The 21,958-nt window shown below is 36.3% G+C and overlaps 2 protein-coding genes across 3 annotated transcripts; one reads left to right on the forward strand and one right to left on the reverse strand.

The window, feature by feature from the left end:
- The first annotated feature begins 1,242 nt into the window (after positions 1 to 1,242).
- Positions 1,243 to 13,407, forward strand: LOC108325844 (transcriptional corepressor LEUNIG_HOMOLOG). Of its 2 annotated transcripts, none has more exons than XM_052874010.1 (14): positions 1,243 to 1,824; positions 3,044 to 3,259; positions 3,343 to 3,452; positions 3,572 to 3,721; positions 3,829 to 3,984; positions 4,072 to 4,188; positions 4,282 to 4,479; positions 6,936 to 7,247; positions 7,335 to 7,396; positions 12,226 to 12,398; positions 12,517 to 12,585; positions 12,827 to 13,008; positions 13,092 to 13,164; positions 13,312 to 13,407. In XM_052874010.1, the coding sequence occupies exons 2-13, from the start codon at positions 3,253 to 3,255 to the stop codon at positions 13,143 to 13,145; spliced, it is 1,590 nt and encodes a 529-aa protein (XP_052729970.1). In that variant the 5' UTR covers positions 1,243 to 1,824; positions 3,044 to 3,252; the 3' UTR covers positions 13,146 to 13,164; positions 13,312 to 13,407. The 2 variants fall into 2 exon arrangements, with proteins under 2 accessions (XP_052729970.1, XP_017414419.2); XM_017558930.2 differs by having other exon boundaries at positions 1,244 to 1,824; positions 3,070 to 3,259.
- Positions 13,408 to 19,191: 5,784 nt separating this feature from the next.
- On the reverse strand, positions 19,192 to 20,911 carry LOC128195957 (uncharacterized). Its single transcript, XM_052875183.1, has 3 exons — positions 19,994 to 20,911; positions 19,788 to 19,910; positions 19,192 to 19,702 (listed from the first exon to the last, which is right to left on the reverse strand). Exons 1-3 carry the CDS (start codon positions 20,264 to 20,266, stop codon positions 19,280 to 19,282), a joined length of 819 nt encoding a protein of 272 aa, XP_052731143.1. The 5' UTR covers positions 20,267 to 20,911; the 3' UTR covers positions 19,192 to 19,279.
- Positions 20,912 to 21,958: the final 1,047 nt, after the last annotated feature.

The raw sequence follows: 21,958 nt of genomic DNA on the forward strand, positions 1-21,958 counted from the left end.
ATATTAAAGAAAATACTTGGGTTTTTAACAGAACATTAAAAAAGTTATCCAAAACTCACTTAATAATATATTTGTTATATTATAACAAATTTCTTAAAAGAGTACTAAACATAATTTAGTTTGAATAAATATGTATAAATGAGTTATTATATGAGTAGACTATTTGTTTTATTTAACTTCTTAGTAAAAATGATTTTATTAAAATGTTTTTATTGGTAGCCTTTTAGACTCTCTACTAAGAGCTATTTGTTTTCTTGAGCTTTTGCAAAAGTTTTTTAAACTTTATTTAGTCCATGTTATGAAATTAACCTTTCATTCTCCTTATCATCATGCATATGGCCATTAAAGTGAATAAATAAAGATGAGGACCAATGTGTAATTTTGATTTTAAATGTGAAATCCTTAAATAAGATTGGATCAAAACATGAAGAGATATTATGACAATGATGAAGGAGCGGAAGCTATGAAGATAAGAGATAAAACTCATGGCCTTTGGTATTTTAATGGTGATGAGGTGGTGTTTTGATGGTGTTTTTAAAGAAGTTAGGTCAACTCTAAAAGAATGTGGCTAAAGAGATCACATTGGATGGCCTTGACTTTAGAGACTAATAAAATAGCTTAATATTTTGACTGCATTTCATTACTAATATCAAAGTGAGAATACAAGGGTAGAGACACATCTATTTATAGGCTAAAAATATCTCCAAAATAAAACCCTAAAAGCACACGCTTGACCTAACTTAGAGATTATGGTGAAAATCTTCTCCAATAAAAGGAGGACATGTGGTCACTATTTATGGAGAATCATCTTCATTTATAGAGTGACATATAACCACTAACTATGGAAAATCATCTCAAATGTGAGCATGACACTAGAGATAAATTAAGTAATGTAAATCACTATGTGTTACTGAGTAAAAAGGATTCCCTCACTATTTCCAGAATATTCAAACTTCGTTAAATTCTTTGATTAAATGTGTTTGGTCTCATAACTTCTAAAATTAAATTAATACAAAGGTTTAATAACCTATTTTGTTCCCAGATTTGCTTATTGTTCTCAAAAAGGTCCTTGGTTAAAAAAAAGAGTCAAGTTGGTCCTACGTTGGTAAATGTAGTGTCAACGTAGTCCCTTCCATTAAATAAAATCAAACGAAGTTAATGGGTGATGATGTGACAACAATTAATGGTAACGTGTCATTATTTAATTGTGTGCGTGTTGACGTGTTATTTAATCCCTCCTGCCACGTCAGTTTTGCCTTCTCCATAGAACCCTAATTTCCCCTTAGACAGAAACCCTTGTGATGCCACGTGAACCCTAGCCCCCGCCACTTTCCAACCAACCTTTCCTCCGCGTCGCAACCGTGAAGCCGCCGTGAGGACACCATCAACGCCACCACCAACCCTGTTCCTTTTCACCCTAGCCGCCACCACAGGTTCATCTTCTCGCGCAACCTTCCACCAAACCAGAAACCTCCATGGAAACCCCAAACGCTACCCAACAATGTCTCCCTTGCAGCAACCTAACCCTGCAATACTAAATCACGAAACAGCACCAGCCTTCATCTTCAACCCCAAATCGCGATGCTCCGCAATCACCATCAAAGCCGCGAGCCTCCACCTTCTTGCTAACCAATCCTGATACCTGAAAACAGAAAAAAAATCCCAGAAGTACCAAACAATAAGGGAATGAGGGTCCGAACGGTAGGGGAATAGGAGTGAGGAGTCAGACGGTCGGGGAATGGAGATGAAGAACTGTTCGGCTAAGGGAATGGAGGGTGAAAGAGCTGAACAGATTCATCATGAAAGGGCATGGATAACAACTCTGTAAGATTCGCTCCAACATTCATCTTCTTAATCACGAATCTAGAAATTCCCTTAGCAAACTTAGTTAGCTATTAAACCTATATAAAAATAGTTGTTAACATGGTTCATGTTGAAAAGTGGCTGTAACAACCCGTACTCAAGCCCTATGACTCTTAGTCAAGAGAAAGGATGGAAGTTGTAGATTCTGTGCTGATTACATAACCTTAAATTAAGCAACTGTTTCAAATAAGTTCCCATCATTGAAGAATAATTAGATAAATTATGTGGAGCTAAATATTTTTCTACTTAAGGGTATATAAATCAACAACAGAACCAGAAAGCAAGAAGTAATAGAAAATACTGAAAAACAGGGAGTTTCCATGACCTATTTCCAAGAGCAGGACCAAGGAGGATTATTTGGTCTAACAAGGGTATTATTGATGCTTTATATGGAATTATGGCAAGATAGAAAAAAAAAAAAAAACTCAAGGCACTTGTTAGAACAATGCATCACAACTAAGGATTAGTGTAGATAGCATGGAGTGCCTAGTTCTATTGCTAGTGTTGGCCCGACTTTTATCATTATTCTGGTAGGATTTATTCAGGTTATAGGACACCAAACTCAGGATAAGTACAACCTATCAACCGCAATCTGATGAACAAAACCAAGGTATTCAATTGGACCTTAGAAACTTATCTACGCTGCTTTTGTTCTTACCAGCCAAAAGTTTGGTTAGAATTTATCCCTTTCGCAGAATAAGGGTACAATAGCAGTTTTCAAAGTGCTACTAACTGCATTCCTTTTGAGGTGGTTTATGGTTGTCCTCCCCCTTCAACAGCTAGGTTTATACTCGAAGAAACGCTAGTACCAGTTATGACGCAGGACCTTATGAACAGAGATGTGGCTTTGAGACAACTGAAATTTCATTTTCAAATAGCACAAACTCAAATGACAAATGCTAACGTTCATTACAAACCTTCCATGATCAAACTAGGTGGTTTGGTGTGCTAAAAAGCTTCATCCCGAATTGTCAACAAGTGTAGATTTAAGATTTTGTAACTGTAATATTCTAGTGGAAAGGAGTTCGCTCCTTTTTAATTATTTTTTGCAATTGCTGAAATAAGGAAGTTTTGTCTTTTCACAGTTCTTTTCTGAAAATAATGTTGTTTCCTAAGAATATATTAAACGTAAATAATCTGCTGAATCTTTTTAAGTTACTTGGAGAATGTCTTTTCACAGTTTCTTAATAATTTATATCCTTCTAGTTGCCGGATGACTTGCCAAACTTTGATGATATTGGCTTCTTAGAGGATGATGAAGAATCATTAAGCTCACAGGATGACGTGGAACACTTTGGAGATGATGGCTTCTTAGAGGATAATGTGGAATTATTTCCCCCACAGGATGATGGTGATGGTAGGAACCCTTCTGAGCATGATACAGATGCTATGAAAGGTATTCTCATGTTCTCATGCATCTGTATAAATTTTTACCATTCAAGTTGACCAGGTTGCTGGCTGTATTGCTTCCCTTCTCAGGCTTTACCTTTGCTGAAGTTGGTTTTATGCGCAAATGCAATAGCAAAGTTGTTTGCTGTCATTTCTCTTCAGATGGGAAATTATTAGCTAGTGCTGGACATGACAAAAAGGTACAACATATTTCTTTTTTAACTTTATTTTAAATTATTTGATGCATTTCAATTTTCATGAATCAGCTGCAGTTGATGATTCTGTATCGATGTGATATCATCCTATTTCTTGTAATTAGGTTGTTCTGTGGAACATGGAGACACTGCAAACAGAGACAACTCCGGAGGATCACAGTCTAATTATTACCGATGTTCGCTTCAGACCGAATTCAACTCAGCTGGCAACATCTTCATTTGATAAAATTGTTCGGTTGTGGGATGCTGCTAATGTAAGTATTCTCTTCTGAATGCAGACCTTTCCTTTTCTGTCCTTGGTATGAAAATAATATCTGCTTTCTGAATGCTACTGGACTTACCATTCACTATTACTTTGCAGCCAACCTTTTCTTTGCAGGCATATAGTGGTCATTCTTCGCATGTTTTGTCCCTTGATTTTCACCCAAGGAAAAATGATTTTTTCTGTTCCTGTGATGATATCAATGAGATTCGTTTCTGGAATATTAGCCAATATTCTTCCATCAGACGTTTTAAGGTCACTTACAAAATTCATTTTTAGTTATCAATATATTATGAATTATGGTTTTTCTCAATTCTAAACGATATTAAATTAATCAAGCAGGGAGGATCTACCCAGGTGAGGTTTCAGCCGAGGGTTGGTCACCTTCTGGCTGCAGGAAGTGGGAGTTCTGTGTCTCTCTTTGATGTTGAGACTTGTAGGCCGATGCACACATTTCAGGTGTTAACACAAAACTGCAGAAATCTAAGTAAATAATAAAATTCTTCTGTACTATGTTTTTGTGATAATAATGATAATTTAATGCATTTTTAGGGACACTCTGCAGATGTATCTTTCGTCTGTTGGGATCCAAACGGAGATTACTTTGCATCTATGAGTCAAGAACGTGTCAAAGTGTGGTCAATTGCAACTGGGGAATGCATTCATGAACTTAATTTTAATGGAAACATATATCATTCTTGTGTCTTTCACCCAAGCTACTCAACTCTCTTGGTTATTGGAGGATACGAGGTATGTATGTGCCTATGAAACTTTGTTGTTTGCTATTCCTTTTCACTTCTTTTATTGTTTATTTGTAAAGTAATTATAAAAAAGTTACTCACCCTTCACTTTTTCTCGTAAATAAAAGGTTTAATAGCCTCTTTTGTTCCTAGTTTTATTCGATTGTGTCAATTTGGTCTCTGGTTTTAAAAAAGTGTCGACTTAGTCCTCATTTGATAAATTTTGTGTCAATTTTGTCCTTTTCGTTAAATAGAAACAAACGGAGTTAAAGATTGATGATCTGGCTAAAGGCGGTACATATATTTATGCTGACATGTTAGTGAATGAGTGCAAGCTCTCTTTTCTCTAGGTTTCTTTTTCTCCTTTTTCAAAAAGGGTCTATTCTCCAACTTCCTTAGCGGCAACTGGTCGGCCAAAATCGTCGTTCCTCGTGCAACCATCCAAGGCCACCATTAACTCTTCATTCATCCTCAACCACGCTCAAGAACACAACCAGCGTTGTCCAGCAACCACAATGAATCGCATCACCTCCATTGACGCACCACCGCGAGCAACCTTGGACCACCGCGAGAATTCCTTCGTTCTTCCATCAACCATCCAAATCGCGAAAACAGAGAGAACCCGAGAAAGTTCATCTTCTCCTCCATTCTCCACCGTAAAAACTCCAATCTCCTCCACGCCATCTCCATCATCCTTTATGTCTTGACATGCATCAACCTCAATCCAATAAACAACGACCCATATTCAGTACTTCTCCTTCGAAACAAGCAAGGAAACGCAACCCGCCCCAAAACCCAATCGAAAAGAGCCCCCAATTTGCAGAACCCTAATCACGTAGAAACCATCCCCACCGCGAGCATTCTCATCTCGCATCAACATCGTGCCTCCTCAGACCTACAAAGCAAGAGAACCAAACCAAAACAACCATGGATAAATCGCAACGCAACCTTGCGCAACCCACTGAATTGGGCATTGTGAGGGTAGTGGGACAGAATGGTAGGGTGGATTCGGGGTCTCTTGAAATTCTGGAAATTAGGGTTGGAAGGGACGTAAGAGAGAGGGGTTTGGTGGGGGTGGGGGTGGTGATAGGGTGGGGGAGGCGGAGCGAGGTAGAAGGGGAAGTTGGAGAGGGAGCAAGTGGGGCAGATATTCGATGGAGGACCGATTATCCATTGCTAACTGCAACACTCTTATTGGAAGAAGAAGATTTGATCTGAGGAGTGGGACGCCATTCCTAACTCTCACATTAATTATAATTAAAAGAAAAATATTAAACTAAATTAATTATAATTAAAGAAAATATTTAACATGTCATCACGCATACAATTTAAAAATGTCACGTCTTCTATCATATCATCCATCTTTAACGTCGTTTGCTTCTATTTATTGAAAGGGACAATTTTGATACAAAATTTAATAAATGAAGATCAAGTTGACACTTTTTTAATAGGCTTAATACCCTATTTTGTCCCCAGTTTTGCTCGAAAATGTCAAATTAGTGCATCTTTTAAAAAATGCGTCGATTACGTCCTCACTTAATAAAATTTGCATTAATGAAATCCCTTCCGTTAAATCCGTACAAACGGCGTTAATTACGTTAATTAAAGAAAGAGAAAAATAATTAACGCCGTTTGTACGGATTTAACAAAAGGGATTTCATTGATGCAAATTTTATTAAGTGAGGACATAATTGACGCATTTTTTAAAGGATGGACTAATTTGACATTTTCAAACGAAACTGGAGACAAAATAGAGTATTAAGTCTTTTTAATACCAAGAATTAAATTGACACAATCGAACAAAACTATGGATAAAAGAGGTTATTACGTGTAAATAAAACTGTTAAAACTGATTAATCATTAAAACTGTTAAAATGAATTATATGTTTTCATTTTATTCACCGATACATTGCAGTCACTGGAGCTATATATTTTAAACATTTATTTTCCTAAATAATAAAAATGCCAGTCATTTCAAAAAGGTTAACCAAACCGGCACGCCATACAATTATTTAAAGTAAATTACTTTTCACACTCGTGATTTTTTTCTTAATTAAGTTTTTTCAAAATTCTATCTAAATATTCTATTATTGTTTTAAAAAATTACACCATCACTCTTTTGGATATTATATATACTTATACTTTGAATTTTGAAGAGACTATGCTTGTATGTATAATAATAATAATATCTTTGGCTATAAGAAAACCCAATTTTTTTTTTTGATATAAGAATCAAAGTAGGTCGTCCTTGTTACCTTCAATAAAGGGTGAATTTTTTCAGCTTCTATTAATGTCATAGAAAATCTTATTACCCTAATAATAATCTTAAACATGGAGATGAATAGTGAAGTAGATCCTCCTCCTATCTCTCTGTTGGATTTGCCGGAATCCACCTTGGATTTCATTCTCAAGTTCCTTTCTCCAATAGATCTTTGCACAATGTCAAAGGTGTGTGTTTTCTTGAAGGGTAAATGTCAGAGTGATGAGTTTTGGGAAAATCACATAAAGCAAAAATGGGGAAGAGTGATTGGTGATGCTGTTTACAAGGAGTGGAAAAGGCACGTAGCAATTGCCAAGGATGGAGTTTTGTTGAAGAATCAACACACCAATCAAACTGCCTCAATGGGTTCTTTTTCTGGTGTTTGGCCTAACCTATTTCTTGCTTCATACTTAGAAGATTTCAAGGTCCTCAATGTTCAAAAATCAAACAACTTCATGATGTCTTTGTATTTCTCTCTTGAGAATGGTAGCTTTTGGTTTCCTGCTCAGGTCTACAAGGTAAAAACTACAACTAGATTTTTATATTTCAGATCTAAATCTTTTAATATTTTTTTATATATATTGATCAATATTATGTATTTTCAGGGACTAATGATTCACAATGTCTTGGTTAGCTATGACTCACAATCTAATACTTTTCAAGCAAGGTATATGCAAAATGGAGACCTCTATGAATTCATGAACTGAAATTTTTCCTTTTTAGTTCCTAAATTTTGAGACAAAATGACTTGTAGATCTTTTAAAATGAAATGGAAATATTATTTTAGTTTCTCACATTTTAAAAAATAAATTTTAATTTATGGAGTCTAATAATTAAAAGAAAAAAAATATAATGTGATTGGTGGAAGTTTCACATTAATTAGACATAAAGGTATATGTGTGAGTATAAATCTCACATTATAAATTTGTTTTATAAGGTTAAGTCCGACTTAGTTTACTTAACATGGTTTTAAAGTCATGGGTTAGAGTTTATCTTAACAAAATTTATTTTTGTTAATTTTATTATTTCATTTGTTATCTCAACTAGAGGTAAAATTATTTTATAATATATATATATATATATATATATATATGTGTGTGTGTGAGAGCATGATATCAGTATAACTGCCAATTTGACTCATTTCACAAAAGTTCATAAGAGCAAAAAGTTCTTACTGAAAAAGTTCACATGGTCAAAATATCCATAAAAATCCTATAGGTTAGGTTCAACCCATAGACATTTTTTTAAATATGAAAAATATTAATTTTTTAAAATATATTATTGTACATATAACCAAAAGGTGATATGAAAATTAAAACTTCAAATCGAACCGTCCTTTGGTAAAGGCCTAACCATCACAACCATTGGTCCAAGTCAGCCCATCCATTTCGTTAATTCAAGTCATCCCATCTCCATTGTCGACTCGGGATGTCCCATCTCCATTGTCGACTCGGGATGACCCATCTTCATCGTCGAGTCAGGTCGACATATCTCTGTCATTATTTTAGAGCGACCTATCTCCACTGTCAGCCTGACCTAGCCCTTCTCGACCTTCAACTTGACCCTTCTTGTGTCGGCTCGTCCGAACCTTTAACATGTGTCGACACGTCTCGATTTTCCATCTAGCACTGTCTGTCTCGATCTTTGGCCCATCTCGACTAGGGATGACAACGGGTTGGGTCGGGCATGGATAATGCCTACCCGCAACCCGACCCGACAAAAACAAATCATCTGCTACCCGACTCGCTACTCCCACGGATACCCGCTTAAAAAATACCCGCAGATATCCGTGGATACCCGCGGATACCTGCAAATATTTAAAAAATGTTTAAACCCTTGGATGATCCTCGTATTTATGGGGGAATCTCAAGTGGGTCCTTGTTTTTTGAACTATCAAAATTTGGTCCATATACATGGAAAATTGAGCCAATTTTGCCCTCTCCATTAAGTTTTGACAGATGACGTTGAGAGATGCTGAGCTGTTTTTTTTTAAATGATGTGGCATTGTATACTAAATTGAATGGGTTATGTGTTGTAGAATCAACAATTCCACTTGGAAAAGTAAATTCTTACCATCAGAAATTTCCATTCACACAAAAAAATTCTTCCACCCATTAACTTCGTCTTCTCCATAGAAACCCTAGTCGTAGTTAGCCATGTGTCGCCACCATCCTCACCAGAACCATCATCGTGCTACCCAACCATCAACACCGTTAAGCCATAACCTTTCACTGTCAACCTCGTTGGATCCACCATCTTCTTCTAACCCAACCAGAAAATGCGCCACCAAAAATAGAACCCATAAGGGAACCTTCTTCTCCATCTTCGTCAACCTGCAAACTCAAACCAAAGCCAGAAAAACCTTAAATCTCAAGTCCCGCCTCAATGGCTGCCATGCGAAGCCTCCATCGTCTTCCTCGTGAGAACGTGAAACCACGAACCACTAATTCGCCTTCATCGTACAGATCACACAAGCCTTGCGCCTCCATCAATAATTCACAACATCACGACCTGCAAACCCAAAAGCAAAAATGCCTTCAAACCTTTTTCACTGATCCAACCTGCAAATAAGAAATTATAGAACCAAACCAAAGGAAACCTTTTGAATTGTGAGTCCACCGTGGGAGCTTTAGCTGCAAATAAACCCTAAAAACAAAATTCGAAAACTTCAAATTAGACCACCACTTCGCATCTCAAGAGCCACCATGAAAAATCATCACCAATCTTCGAACCTGCCAAGTAGTTCCACTACTTAAATTTCAAAATCCCAAGACTTTACTCATCGAAGAACAAATAGCTCTTTTTATTCTGTTTGAGAAGGTTTAAATTTTGAATTTCGAATTCGGCATTAACTTGAGAGTGAGTTCGAGAAGAAGGGTTTTTGAGTGCAAGGTTTGCAATGTCGGGCCCACCTAGAGTTTGATCCATGAACTTCACAGTTGTTGACCCCGACGAGCGTCCAGTGCTCATCCCGGCGGGCAACAAAATCCGACCCGTAGTCGACAAACACAAGTCGGTGAAGAAAATGACGTCGGAGACAGAGAAGAAGCCGGAGACCCCAGACCCTAAAGAGTTTACTTTTCCACGTGGAATTTTTGATTCTACAACACATAACACATTCAATTTAATACACAATGCTACGCCATTTTAAAAACAATACAACTCAGCATCTCTCAATGCCGTTTGTTAAAACTTAACGGAGAAGACAAAATTGGCTCAATTTTACAAGTATATGAACCCAATTTTGATAGTTTATAAAACGAGGACCCACTTGAGATTCCCCAACAAATATAAGGACAATCTGAGGGTTTAAACCTTTAAAAAAATATATTTCTATAAAATATTATAATAAAATTGAAATAAAATTACGAAAAATATATATAATATAAATTAAATTAAATATAAATTAAAATTTCATTTTAATTATATTTAACCTTATGAAATATAAATTAATGTTAATTTTAATTAAATTTAACTTAATAAAATATAAATTAAATTTTTATTTTTATTTTTCGCGGGTAGTGGACATCTGCAGGTATGGATAGTATAATACCAGCACCCGACCCGTTTATAAGTGGGTATTAAAAAACCCGCTATCCGTAGCCCGCGTGTAGTATATATTCGTGGAAACCAACTATCTGTCATGGATTTTATTTGCGGATATTTGCAGGCGCAGATTTCTTTTGTCATCCCTAATCTCGACCTTTAACCTAGGATTGCCCATCTTGTCCTTCAGCTAGTCTGGACTTTTGTCTCATCTGGACTTTGGCTCATCTTGACCTTCAATCGAGTCTTACCCATCTCGATCTTTTGCTCGAGATGTATCATCTCGACCTTTGGCTTTAGATGATGAGTGATGCTCCCTACACCACCCCATCTTCTTCCTTCACTTCTCCAATTTTTTTTAAATTCTAAATTTATCCTTTTTATCTTTTACTTTTACCAATTTTACTTTTTATTTTATAAAATCCTAATCCCAATCCCCTCTCACTTTCACTTTCCCTTTCACTCTCAACAGTAAGTCTTCACCCCCACAGACACTTTCTCTCTTTCTCTTAGTTTCCACTCCCATTAACACAAAATTTGACAGAAAAAGAAAATTCTGCATGGTATAAATTTAAAACATTTATAACTTCTGATGAGTTTTGAAGTTTCATGATTTCATAATATAATTTGCTAAAAATTTCTTCCCCACTTCCTTGTCTTTAAATAACCAAACTTGAAAATCTATGCTTAAAATTATATATGTGCTTACAATGGTGCAATGAAAGAAAAATATGTTTGTTGAGTACAAAATAAAAAGTGAATAAAAGAAAAAATAGTTTGTTGAGTTTATCTTCTTCTCTTTCTGTCAAATTTTGTGTTCATCGAAGTGGAAATTAAGAGAAAGAGAGAAAGTGTAAGTGATAGTGAGGGATGAGGGCTTGCTGCTGAGAGTGAAAGGGAAAGTGAAAGTGAGAGGAGATTGAGATTAGGATTTTAAAAAATAAAATGTAAAATTGGTAAAAGTAAAAAGTAAAAAGGATAAATTTAGAATTTAAAAAAAATTGGGAAAGTGTAGAGAGAAGATGGGGTGGTGGAGGGAGCATCACTCTTAGATGATCCATCTTAAATTTTGTCCTAAAATGTTCCGACCTTCAATTTGGGTTGGTCCATTTCGACCTTCGACTAGGATGGCTTAGTTCAATCTTTGATTCAAGATGAAAGTGTTATTTATAAAAATTAGTTAAAGTTTTATAGTGAAGTCAAACTCACCTTCGCCTTGAGAAGGGGCATTGAGAGTTGTGAGTTTTTATTTGCCCATTCATTCGAAAGCCTCCTAAAAGGAGGCTTATTCAAGGATGGATTGAGGCTGAACTAAGAGTCATGAGTCAAATTAATAACTCTAATCATCAGAATCATAGATTATAAAAGTAAATTTCATCTTCTAAATTGATTCAAGACAATAAAAGCATTTAATAGATTATATTCAATCATTTATAAGGTTTGGATTGGAGATCAAATCAGAATTTTGATAAGAGACCTATTATAATTATAATTTTGTATTGTGTTATAATTGAAGAACCAATCACATATTTAACTCCTCTTTATGAAATATTTTTAAAATATTCAATTGGATAAGTGAATATATAGGTTTATACATATAATTTTTTGTGTGCATGAGGCAAAGTGTGAGATATGGGACTAATATTGAGGTCACTTTATAAAAGCTTACGTTTTTTTTAAGATAGAAAAAGAAAGTTAAAATTAACTACTTTTACATAAATTCAAATTATGGATAACCTAATTTGTATAAATATGCTTTCATATAGTTCTTTAAATTTTCTATTTTAACTTATATAAATAAACTAATTTTAACTCAAATAACTTTTATATAGTATGGTTTTCCAGAAATCTCTTTTGAAAAGATTTATCAAGATTTGGGTGGTTATATCTAATGAATTTATCTGCTTTGGCAAAAGAATTTTATTTTGTGAAAGATTTATGTTATGTTAGGTATCAAAATGGAGGTTGGAGATGTTTAGGGAAGAACATTGAGTGGGATATGGTGAGAGCTCCCTCGGTTGATACTCCTCCTTATGTTGTACATCTCTCTCATTGTTTAGATACATTGAAACCAGAGGATCATATTGAGATTCAATGGAGACCAAATACACAATCTCCTTATGGTATCATTCTAAATTCTAACAATATTTCTTTTTACTTTTTCAAAAATATCAAATTCACATTTTTTATAATTAGTTTATATTTAATTTTATTCAATATAACTTGTGAAATGTATTGCAGATTGGTGGTATGCTGTTATTGGTCACTTAGACTCATGTAATAAAAATTGTTGTCAATGTGAATACAATGGTAAGAAAGTTTCTGTTTCCCTATGTTGTCTCCAGGAGAAACCTATGTGATATAATGTGAACATGTGATAACTTTAAATTTTTTAATATTTTAAAAATTAAATATTGACTGTTTATTTCAAAATAACTATTAAATCAAATTTTAGGGTTATGAAAAATGATAAAGATAAATTTGATAGTCATGTTTTTTTGAGAAAATTTAATAACTTTAGCATATTATTCACTTGTGTTGTTTCATACAGATACATTGATAGTGGAGTTCAGACAATACCCTGAAATATCAAACATGAGACGAATAAAGTTGTGTAGAAAGACGAATGAGGAAGAAGGTCATAGAATTGGTGGCTACTATGGAGGAATCAGAAAGCTTCAGAATCACAATGAAATTGAAACATGGAAGAAGCTCTTCCCTCTTCAAATTCAGGTTCTCACAAGCAAACAAAGTTGTTACATGCATGACTATAAACTCACGTAATATTGATCAATAAATTATTCTTTTTTTAACAGACGCCACCTGTCTTATATATGTTTCCAGTGGCAGCACACTTCCAAATCCTCTAGATTTTCAAGTCAATCTCAGGTACAACCATACATACATACACATATATTTATATATATTTCAAGATAAACTCTATTTTTCATTTGGGCAACCAATACAATGTAAATCAAATTTTGCTACTCTCATTTTCATTTGTTAGATTTATACATTGAAATGCTCCTTATGCAGAAAGCTTGGGACTAATTCCAGAAACCATGCTGCTGAAGCTGATTGTTGCTCAAGAAACACTACTACTGATATATAATATATATATATATATATATATATATATATTATATATATATATATATATATATATGAAAGTATGAATGTATGTAACATTAATTCAAGAAACTGTTTTTCTGGTATTTTGAAAGGAGACTTACTCTAAAGCTATATTATTTGTGCTTACAAACACAGTGACTTGAGTTTTTATGGTATGGATAGAAACTCCTGATTTTGGTTTGAATTATATATATGGCATGGATTTAAAACACAAAACAGAAACAAAGGTGCTGCAAATGTACAAGTTTTACTATTCATTTCATCATTTTCAAGTTATATAACTCAAATAAAACCATATAAAACTATAAGACGGCATTTTTTTACCGCTTTTGACTTAAATAAAAGATGCTTAAACTGAACTAGATGACCACCATATGCACATCTGCAAAATTATGCAGTAAAATTGTTTAATTTCATGGCATGCACATTTGGTTATTCCAACCATAATAACTACAAGACAAACTTGATTCATAATTTAGCAACATTAATTATACTCATGTTTTCTATCAGATTTGTTATAAAAAATTGTCTTTCGCATAAGAAATAACTTTCACTATAAAGGATCTATAATGAGAATGTTTGATATAACATTGCATATTGATCATTTAAACCTCTCAAAGGATAGCCTACCCAGTTGGCTATGATGGTACAAAATGCCTTCAAAGGACAACCTCTTATGAAACACATCACCCTCAAAAGACTATGTAAAATAAATAGGAAAATGTTATTTGGACAACGTTTTTTTAACACTGTTTTGACAACGCCACGTGTCAGCGCTTCATTGGCTCAGTAATTTGAAATTAAAACAGAGAAAGGGTTACGGGGCGAGGGGTAGTTTGGGATTTCCAGGTTAAAATTTTAAGAATTGGGTTTGGCGGTTTAGGGTGGGAAAGACGTTCGTTCTCTCGCTCTCTCGCTCTCACGCTCTCTCGCTCTCTCGCTCTCACGGTCTCTCGCTCTCTCGCTCTCACGGTCTGTCGCTCTGTCGGTCGTTCAATCTTTACTGTAGTACGGACGTTTATTGGTGTAAGTAAAAATGGGCGAGCCCTGGCATTGTGTTTTACATTGTGTTTTTGGCGTTTCGTTAAGTTGAATGATATAACTGAGTGTGGAATGTTATCTTGTTAGGGCCGTTTCAATGGAAGGGAAAAAAGCAAGTGTAAGAAAAATTTTAATGTTGTGTTTATATATTATTTAATTATGGTATTAATTTTTGTTAGTAATAAATATTTATCATTTTTTTTGTAGTGGCGACTTCTTATCTCGATGGATTCATCGTTGATTATTGAAATGAATCGTTTACTACGACAATGTCATGTTGATCGGATTAGGATGACTCCATTTGTGTGGTGTTTGAATATTTAAAGCCCTTTGGAGGTGAATTTGAAATTATTGAAGGTTATGGTTTGCAGGTGGGTTGGGCATGATAACAGTTTTAGAGTAAGTCAAAAGTTGGTGCCCTTTAGAGTTATTGATGTGTTCATGAGCGTAGGTTTAGAAATAGGTGGTTTAGAGATTCCTTTTGATGAAGTAGTTGTTGGATTGGTTGGTGAAATGTTCAAATAAAAAACCATCAGTTTGAATGACTTGACGGACATGTTTAATGTCATTGTTCATGATAAAAACATTGATGTTGATGTAGTGTGTAGGTTATATATATTAGTTTGTTTGGTTGTTTTCTATTTCCCTAGGAAATCAAGGCATGTTTGTAACATGCCTTTTGCAGTGTTAGATGACTTAGACAGTTTGTGTCTATATGATTGGTGCACCGGTGTACATAAACATATTATAGAGAATTTAAATAAATGTAAGAAGAAAATTATGGGAGCAGGTATCCCCCAGTCAGTCACCCTTAGTGGCAATGTGGCAGTGTTGCAGGTAATATGATTTGTAGTTCACTATTTTGATGTACTACAGAACATTGTGAAATAGGTTTGAGGAAATGATTTTATGATATTGTAGGCTTGGGCGGTTGAAAGACTTTCTTTGCATGGTCATCCCTCACACAGGTTTTTCCCGCGCATAATGCGATGGTTCCCGTATAAATCAAGGACCGAAATAATTGAACATATTTTTATGACCGGAGATGTAAGTGTTTTTTTTTCCTTATTTTGTATGTTAAAATGGATTGTGTATTTTTGTCTGAATTTGTTGTGTGATATTGGTGCAGTTAAATATGGAGTGGTATCTACGAAAGGAAGATCGTCATAGGCTGGAAATCCGTGCAGCTTTCAACATGGATGACGGAGGGATGAGTGAAGGTTCCTTGGGTGAAGGATCCAAGGTTGAGAAAGATGATGATGATGACGAAAGCTCTGATGACGGGACATGGGAAGCAGGTGCCGAGGAGAGATTGAGGAAAAACAATGAAGATATCAGAGCATTGAATGCCAAGATTGGAGTTCTTACTAGGGAGTTATTTGAAATTTGTCAAACTCCAATCTTTCATGAAGCAGATGCATGTGGCACTGATGAAGAGGTTGGTGGTGGAGTTGATGAAGCACCTGGAGTTGGAGGTGAGGAGAAGCCTGAAGTTGGGGGAGACGAAGAGGCTGAAGTTCGTCCTGATTGTGGATTTGAAGAAGAAGGTGATGGTAATGCACTTCATGACCCCCTAGGTGCATATACTGAAGTAAGAGGGGAGGATAAAACCGCACATGAAGAGGAGATAGTTTCAAGAACTGTTGATAACATTCATTTTATTGAAATAGATGATGATGGTGATGAAGAAGAACGGGAGGTCGTGTCATTGGTTATACCCCCGTTGCGCAATTTTGTTGGTGATCCAAGCACCACTGTTGATGTAGACCAATTGTACACAGCAGTCAGCGTCAGAGAGATGACCGTATACAGGTATATGGTATGAATTGTAGTTGTGGTTGACGAATCTATATTGTTTGTGATTGACTAATATTTAGTATGTTTAGGGTTGTAAGCGAGATAATTGGGCAAACGTTGAGCACGACTTCATTCTACACTTTGGCCCCGATAAAATACGTTGATAACATGGTTAGTGTTGCCACATTTGGTTGTGTTTCATGTTTTAGTTTATGTTAGTGATGTGTTAATTTTTTATTGTATAGGTGGTGTTATTTGCTTGTACGATCTTTATGTACTTTGAGAAAAGGTTGTGCGGTGTTCTTAAGAGGATTCATTTTAGTCCGTTATACTTGGTAAATAAAATTTGATATTGTATGATATTTATGATTGAAGAAAGTATTTTTGATTGATTTTTTATTGATGATTTTGAAATTGTCCACAGCATCATATTCTTACAGATTACAGGAAACGTCCACAGAAAGTCAGTTTTTATTTCCAATGGTGACCCAAGTTCACCTGACTGAGTACCTGTGTTGGGCTTTCTGTACAAAATCAAATTTCCTCTTGGGTAATCGTTTACAGGGATGCTGTAAACGATTACCACACCCATTTTTGAGCACCCTCACTCATCCCTTGCAGACCTTGCTCCTCCAACTCATGAGGGGTCACCCCACACTCCCTGGACTCACATCACATCACCAACCACCCTATCCAAGAACTCAAACACATGGACCAGCCTCAGACCGGTGCAGAACAGCCTAAAAGTCAGATTTTTGCCCATTGGTGACCCCAGTTCACCTGACTGAGTACCTGTGTTGGACTTTCTGTACAAAATCACATTTCCTATCGGGTAATCGTTTACAGGGATGCTGTAAACGATTACCACACCCTATTTTGAGCACCCTCACTCATCCCTTGTAGAGGTTGCTCCTCCAACTCATGAGGGGTCACCCCACACTCCCTGGACTCACATCACATCACCAACCACCCTATCCAAGCACTCAAACACATGGACCAGCCTCAGACAGGTGCAGAACAGCCTAAAAGTCAGATTTTTGCCCACTGGTGACCCCAGTTCACCTGACTGAGTACCTGTGTTGGACTTTCTGTACAAAATCACATTTCCTCTCGGGTAATCGTTTACAGGGATGCTGTAAACGATTAGCACACCCATTTTTGAGCACCCTCACTCATCCCTTGCAGAGGTTGCTCCTCCAACTCATGAGGGGTCACCCCACACTCCCTGGACTCACATCACAACACAAACCACCCTATCCCAGCACTCAAACACCTGGACCAGCCTCAGACAGGTGCAGAACTGACTAAAAGTCAGATTTTTGCCCACTGGTGACCCCAGTTCACCTAACTGAGTACCTGTGTTGGACTTTCTGTACAAAATCACATTTCCTCTCGGGTAATCGTTTACAAGGATGCTGTAAACGATTACCACACCCTATTTTGAGCACCCTCACTCATCCCTTGCAGAGATTGCTCCTCCAACTCATGAGGGGTCACCCCACACTCCCTGGACTCACATCACATCACCAACCACCCTATCCAAGCACTCAAACACATGGACCAGCCTCAGACAGGTGCAGAACAGCCTAAAAGTCAGATTTTTGCCCATTGGTGACCCCAGTTCACCTGACTGAGTACCTGTGTTGGACTTTCTGTACAAAATCACATTTCCTCTCGGGTAATCGTTTACAGGGATGCTGTAAACGATTACCACACCCTATTTTGAGCACCCTCACTCATCCCTTGCAGAGATTGCTCCTCCAACTCATGAGGGGTCACCCCACACTCCCTGGACTCACATCACATCACCAACCACCCTATCCAAGCACTCAAACACATGGACCAGCCTCAGACCGGTGCAGAACAGCCTAAAAGTCAGATTTTTGCCCACTGGTGACCCCAGTTCACCTGACTGAGTACCTGTGTTGGACTTTCTGTACAAAATCACATTTCCTATCGGGTAATCGTTTACAGGGATGTTGTAAACGATTACCACACCCATTTTTGAGCACCCTCACTCATCCCTTGCAGAGGTTTCTCCTCCAACTCATGAGGGGTCACCCCACACTCCCTGGACTCACATCACAACACCAACCACCCTATCCAAGCACTCAAACACCTGGACCAGCCTCAGACAGGTGCAGAACTGACTAAAAGTCAGATTTTTGCCCACTGGTGACCCCAGTTCACCTGACTAAGTACCTGTGTTGGACTTTCTGTACAAAATCACATTTCCTCTCGGGTAATCGTTTACAGGGATGCTGTAAACGATTACCACACCCATTTTTGAGCACCCTTACTCATCCCTTGCAGACCTTGCTCCTCCAACTCATGAGGGGTCACCCCACACTCCCTGGACTCACATCACAACTCAAACCACCCTATCCAAGCACTCAAACACCTAGACCAGCCTCAGACAGGTGCAGAACAGCCTAAAAGTCAGAGTTTTGCCCACTGGTGACCCCAGTTCACCTGACTGAGTACCTGTGTTGGACTTTCTGTACAAAATCACATTTCCTATCGGGTAATCGTTTACAGGGATGCTGTAAACGATTAGCACACCCTATTTTGAGCACCCTCACTCATCCCTTGCAGAGGTTGCTCCTCCAACTCATGAGGGGTCACCCCACACTCCCTAGACTCACATCACATCACCAACCACCCTATCCAAGCACTCAAACACATGGACCAGCCTCAGACAGGTGCAGAACAGCCTAAAAGTCAGATTTTTTGCCAGTGCTGACCCCTGTTCACCCATGTTACCCAAAATGACCACTCAAACACCAACATCTTACAAACAAGCCTGCAACTTTCGAGACAAAATAAATTACCATTTTCTAAAATCCACAAACCCACTACTCATAATAACAATGGTATTGAATAAATAAAATATGACACCAAATCAAACCAAAACTCAAATTTTATTTCATTGAACTAAATCGGATACATTAAACATTGTTTTCTTAATCTATTTACAATGCTTACAATTATCATTACTTTCCAAATAACATTTTCCATCAACTAAATACACATATCACTCATTTTTTATTCTAAGCACTACGGTTCCGGTGTATGGAGTCCTAAGTGCTCTTCCCTTGTAACGCCTTCGTGATCCAACCCTAACATACGTCTTCAAAGGTTGTTCATTTCTGACAATGTCAGTAGGGGAAACAAAACCAGTGTTCACGGATGGTTCTGTACGAGGCACACTTTGTCCAACATCATCTTTATTTTTCCTTCTTGCCTTCTCTTCAGCCAATTGTGCCTCCAAAGTTGCAACCCTCCTTTTAAGTTCTTCAATTAGAAATTCTTGTTCCTCTAACGCACGCATAAAAGTTTCTCTTCGAATTCTTTTTTGTTTCTTCTTTCCTCTTGGTTTAGCATCCTTTCTTTTAGGTGTTGGTCTGTATTCCTCCTTATCCTTCGTTGAAGGACCACCATAAACATCGTCAACAACCTGAAATTTAACAACACATTACAGATTACACAACTTTTGTCAATATATGAAAACATAACAAAACTTCCGATAACAAACAACTTACCAAACCTGTCTCCATACACCGTTTTACAAACTTGTCTCCAACACTTATATTCATCCAATGCAATATTCGTGGAAATTTCTCAATAGGACCTTTTGGTGGAACAAAGAGCTCAAAAAACCATACCTAAGACAAATTAATCATCTTAACTTGTAAGAAACTTAAATCAAAAAACAATTAAAGTAATTACATCAAATACTATTAATTACCTGCAGCATGTAAACACAACCATCAACGTAAACGTTTGAAATACCTTTGCCTTTCTTCAAGCCTTCTGAAGCTTTGCACAAACTACGTAACAGAAAACGATAAACTACACTACCCCAACAATAACTACCCAAACCACCTAAGTTGTCAACAAGATTAAACATTACGGGAAACACTTTCCCGCTACGTTTTGGAAATAAAATCTCATTTATCCCTACAAGGAGGTAAAGGCTACAAAAATGAGAACAAGGTATCTTTTTCTTCTGTTTTCGCATTAGAATTTTGTATATCGAATTCAATTCCTTTGTTCCTTTGCCTATGTACTTCACACATTCAGTATTGCCCAGCTCTTCCTTTAAGTTAATATTTGCACCATCTGTACTCAATCCCAACCCTAAATAAATATCATTTTCATTTATATTCAAAACTTTATTCCCAACTAAAAAACCACTACTACAGTCGTCCCACTTACCCAATAACTCACTCAATATATTTCTACCTACTTTAACATTCACATTGACATCTAAAAACCACGCAAATGGAGTCCTCGCAATCAATGACCGATGCTCGTTTGTCAATCGTTCGTTCAAAGTACATATATACTTTGTCGAAAAAGAGTGACGAACACTCAACTGCAAAAAAACAAAATAAAATCATCAAAAGAACCAAACCTAATAACCCAAGAACCACAACACAAGGATACCAACCCCAAACCTTAACCCAAACCAAATAAGCATGCTACGAGATGACCAACCCCAATAACCAAGCTACGACATGGAATGGAAAACCACTTACCTTCGTCGTCGGACAATCGTCACCGGAACTTGCCATTCAGCACGATAACAGGAGACGAAACTGGACGGAGACAACACCACGCAAACGGAACAAAGTGCAGCGGCACGAAACGCGACCTTCGACCTCTCAAGAGAACGGACCTTCGTTTCCAATGGAACAGAGAAAGGGCTATTTTAGGATTTTCACTCAAAATAAGGGTTACGGTCTTAGGTTTTAAAAAAAAATAATTTTTCAAACAAACCAATCAGGTGCCGACACGTGGCGTTGTCAAAATAGTGTTAAAAATACGTTGTTGGAATATCGCGGTCCCACCCTCAAAAGGCAATCTTCCTAGCCAAAAGTGGAACATTCCTTAAAGGGCAACCTCTCCAACTACCATAGAAAACATGTCATCAAATGATAGCCTCCCCAACAAAAATACCCTTGCAGATTTCATAAAATCTCATCTTCATAACTTTAAATAATCAATTAAAATACTCATCAAACTTCAAAACATCATTCTCATATTCAAAACACAAAAAACAAGAAAACAACCTCTGATCCTGTTCATTTCTTCCTTCATCTTCTTCAAAAATTAACCTTTAAAACTTTCTCCCTTCTTTTATTTGAATATTACTCTTACTTTTCCTCCATATTTATTCAATAGCCTACTTTATCATTTAAGTGTAACACTCACTCACTCTATATATATTTATGGACTCCACTGTCACCCTTCAAACCCTAAATACGCTTAAAAAATTTTAGGTGATTCTCTAATAATAATAAAACATTATATATATCTTTTCCTACTATCTTTCTTTTTCTTAGAATATCTCTTTAAATTTTTTTGTATATAATAAAAACCACACACATAATAAATCTGATATTTTTTCAATAAATCTATTTAAAAAATAACTCTCCTATATAACTTGTTTATATTATAATAATTACTTTGTATATATTTCAAGAAAGTTATATTATAATAACCACTTTATATATCTTTTAAATATAACAAATATCTTAAATAATTAATAAACCATAAATTTGTTTAAATAAAAATAATAATAAACACATTTGAATATATATTTCTTAATTATTATAATTTTTAAGTGTGATCCATTCATAAAATACTCTATAGGAGAAACAAAGTGCACAAACCATGATACAATCATATTCTTGCATCATTTCCAAGC

Source organism: Vigna angularis, chromosome 3 (genome assembly GCF_016808095.1).
Source record: "Vigna angularis cultivar LongXiaoDou No.4 chromosome 3, ASM1680809v1, whole genome shotgun sequence".
Lineage (NCBI taxonomy): Eukaryota > Viridiplantae > Streptophyta > Magnoliopsida > Fabales > Fabaceae > Vigna > Vigna angularis.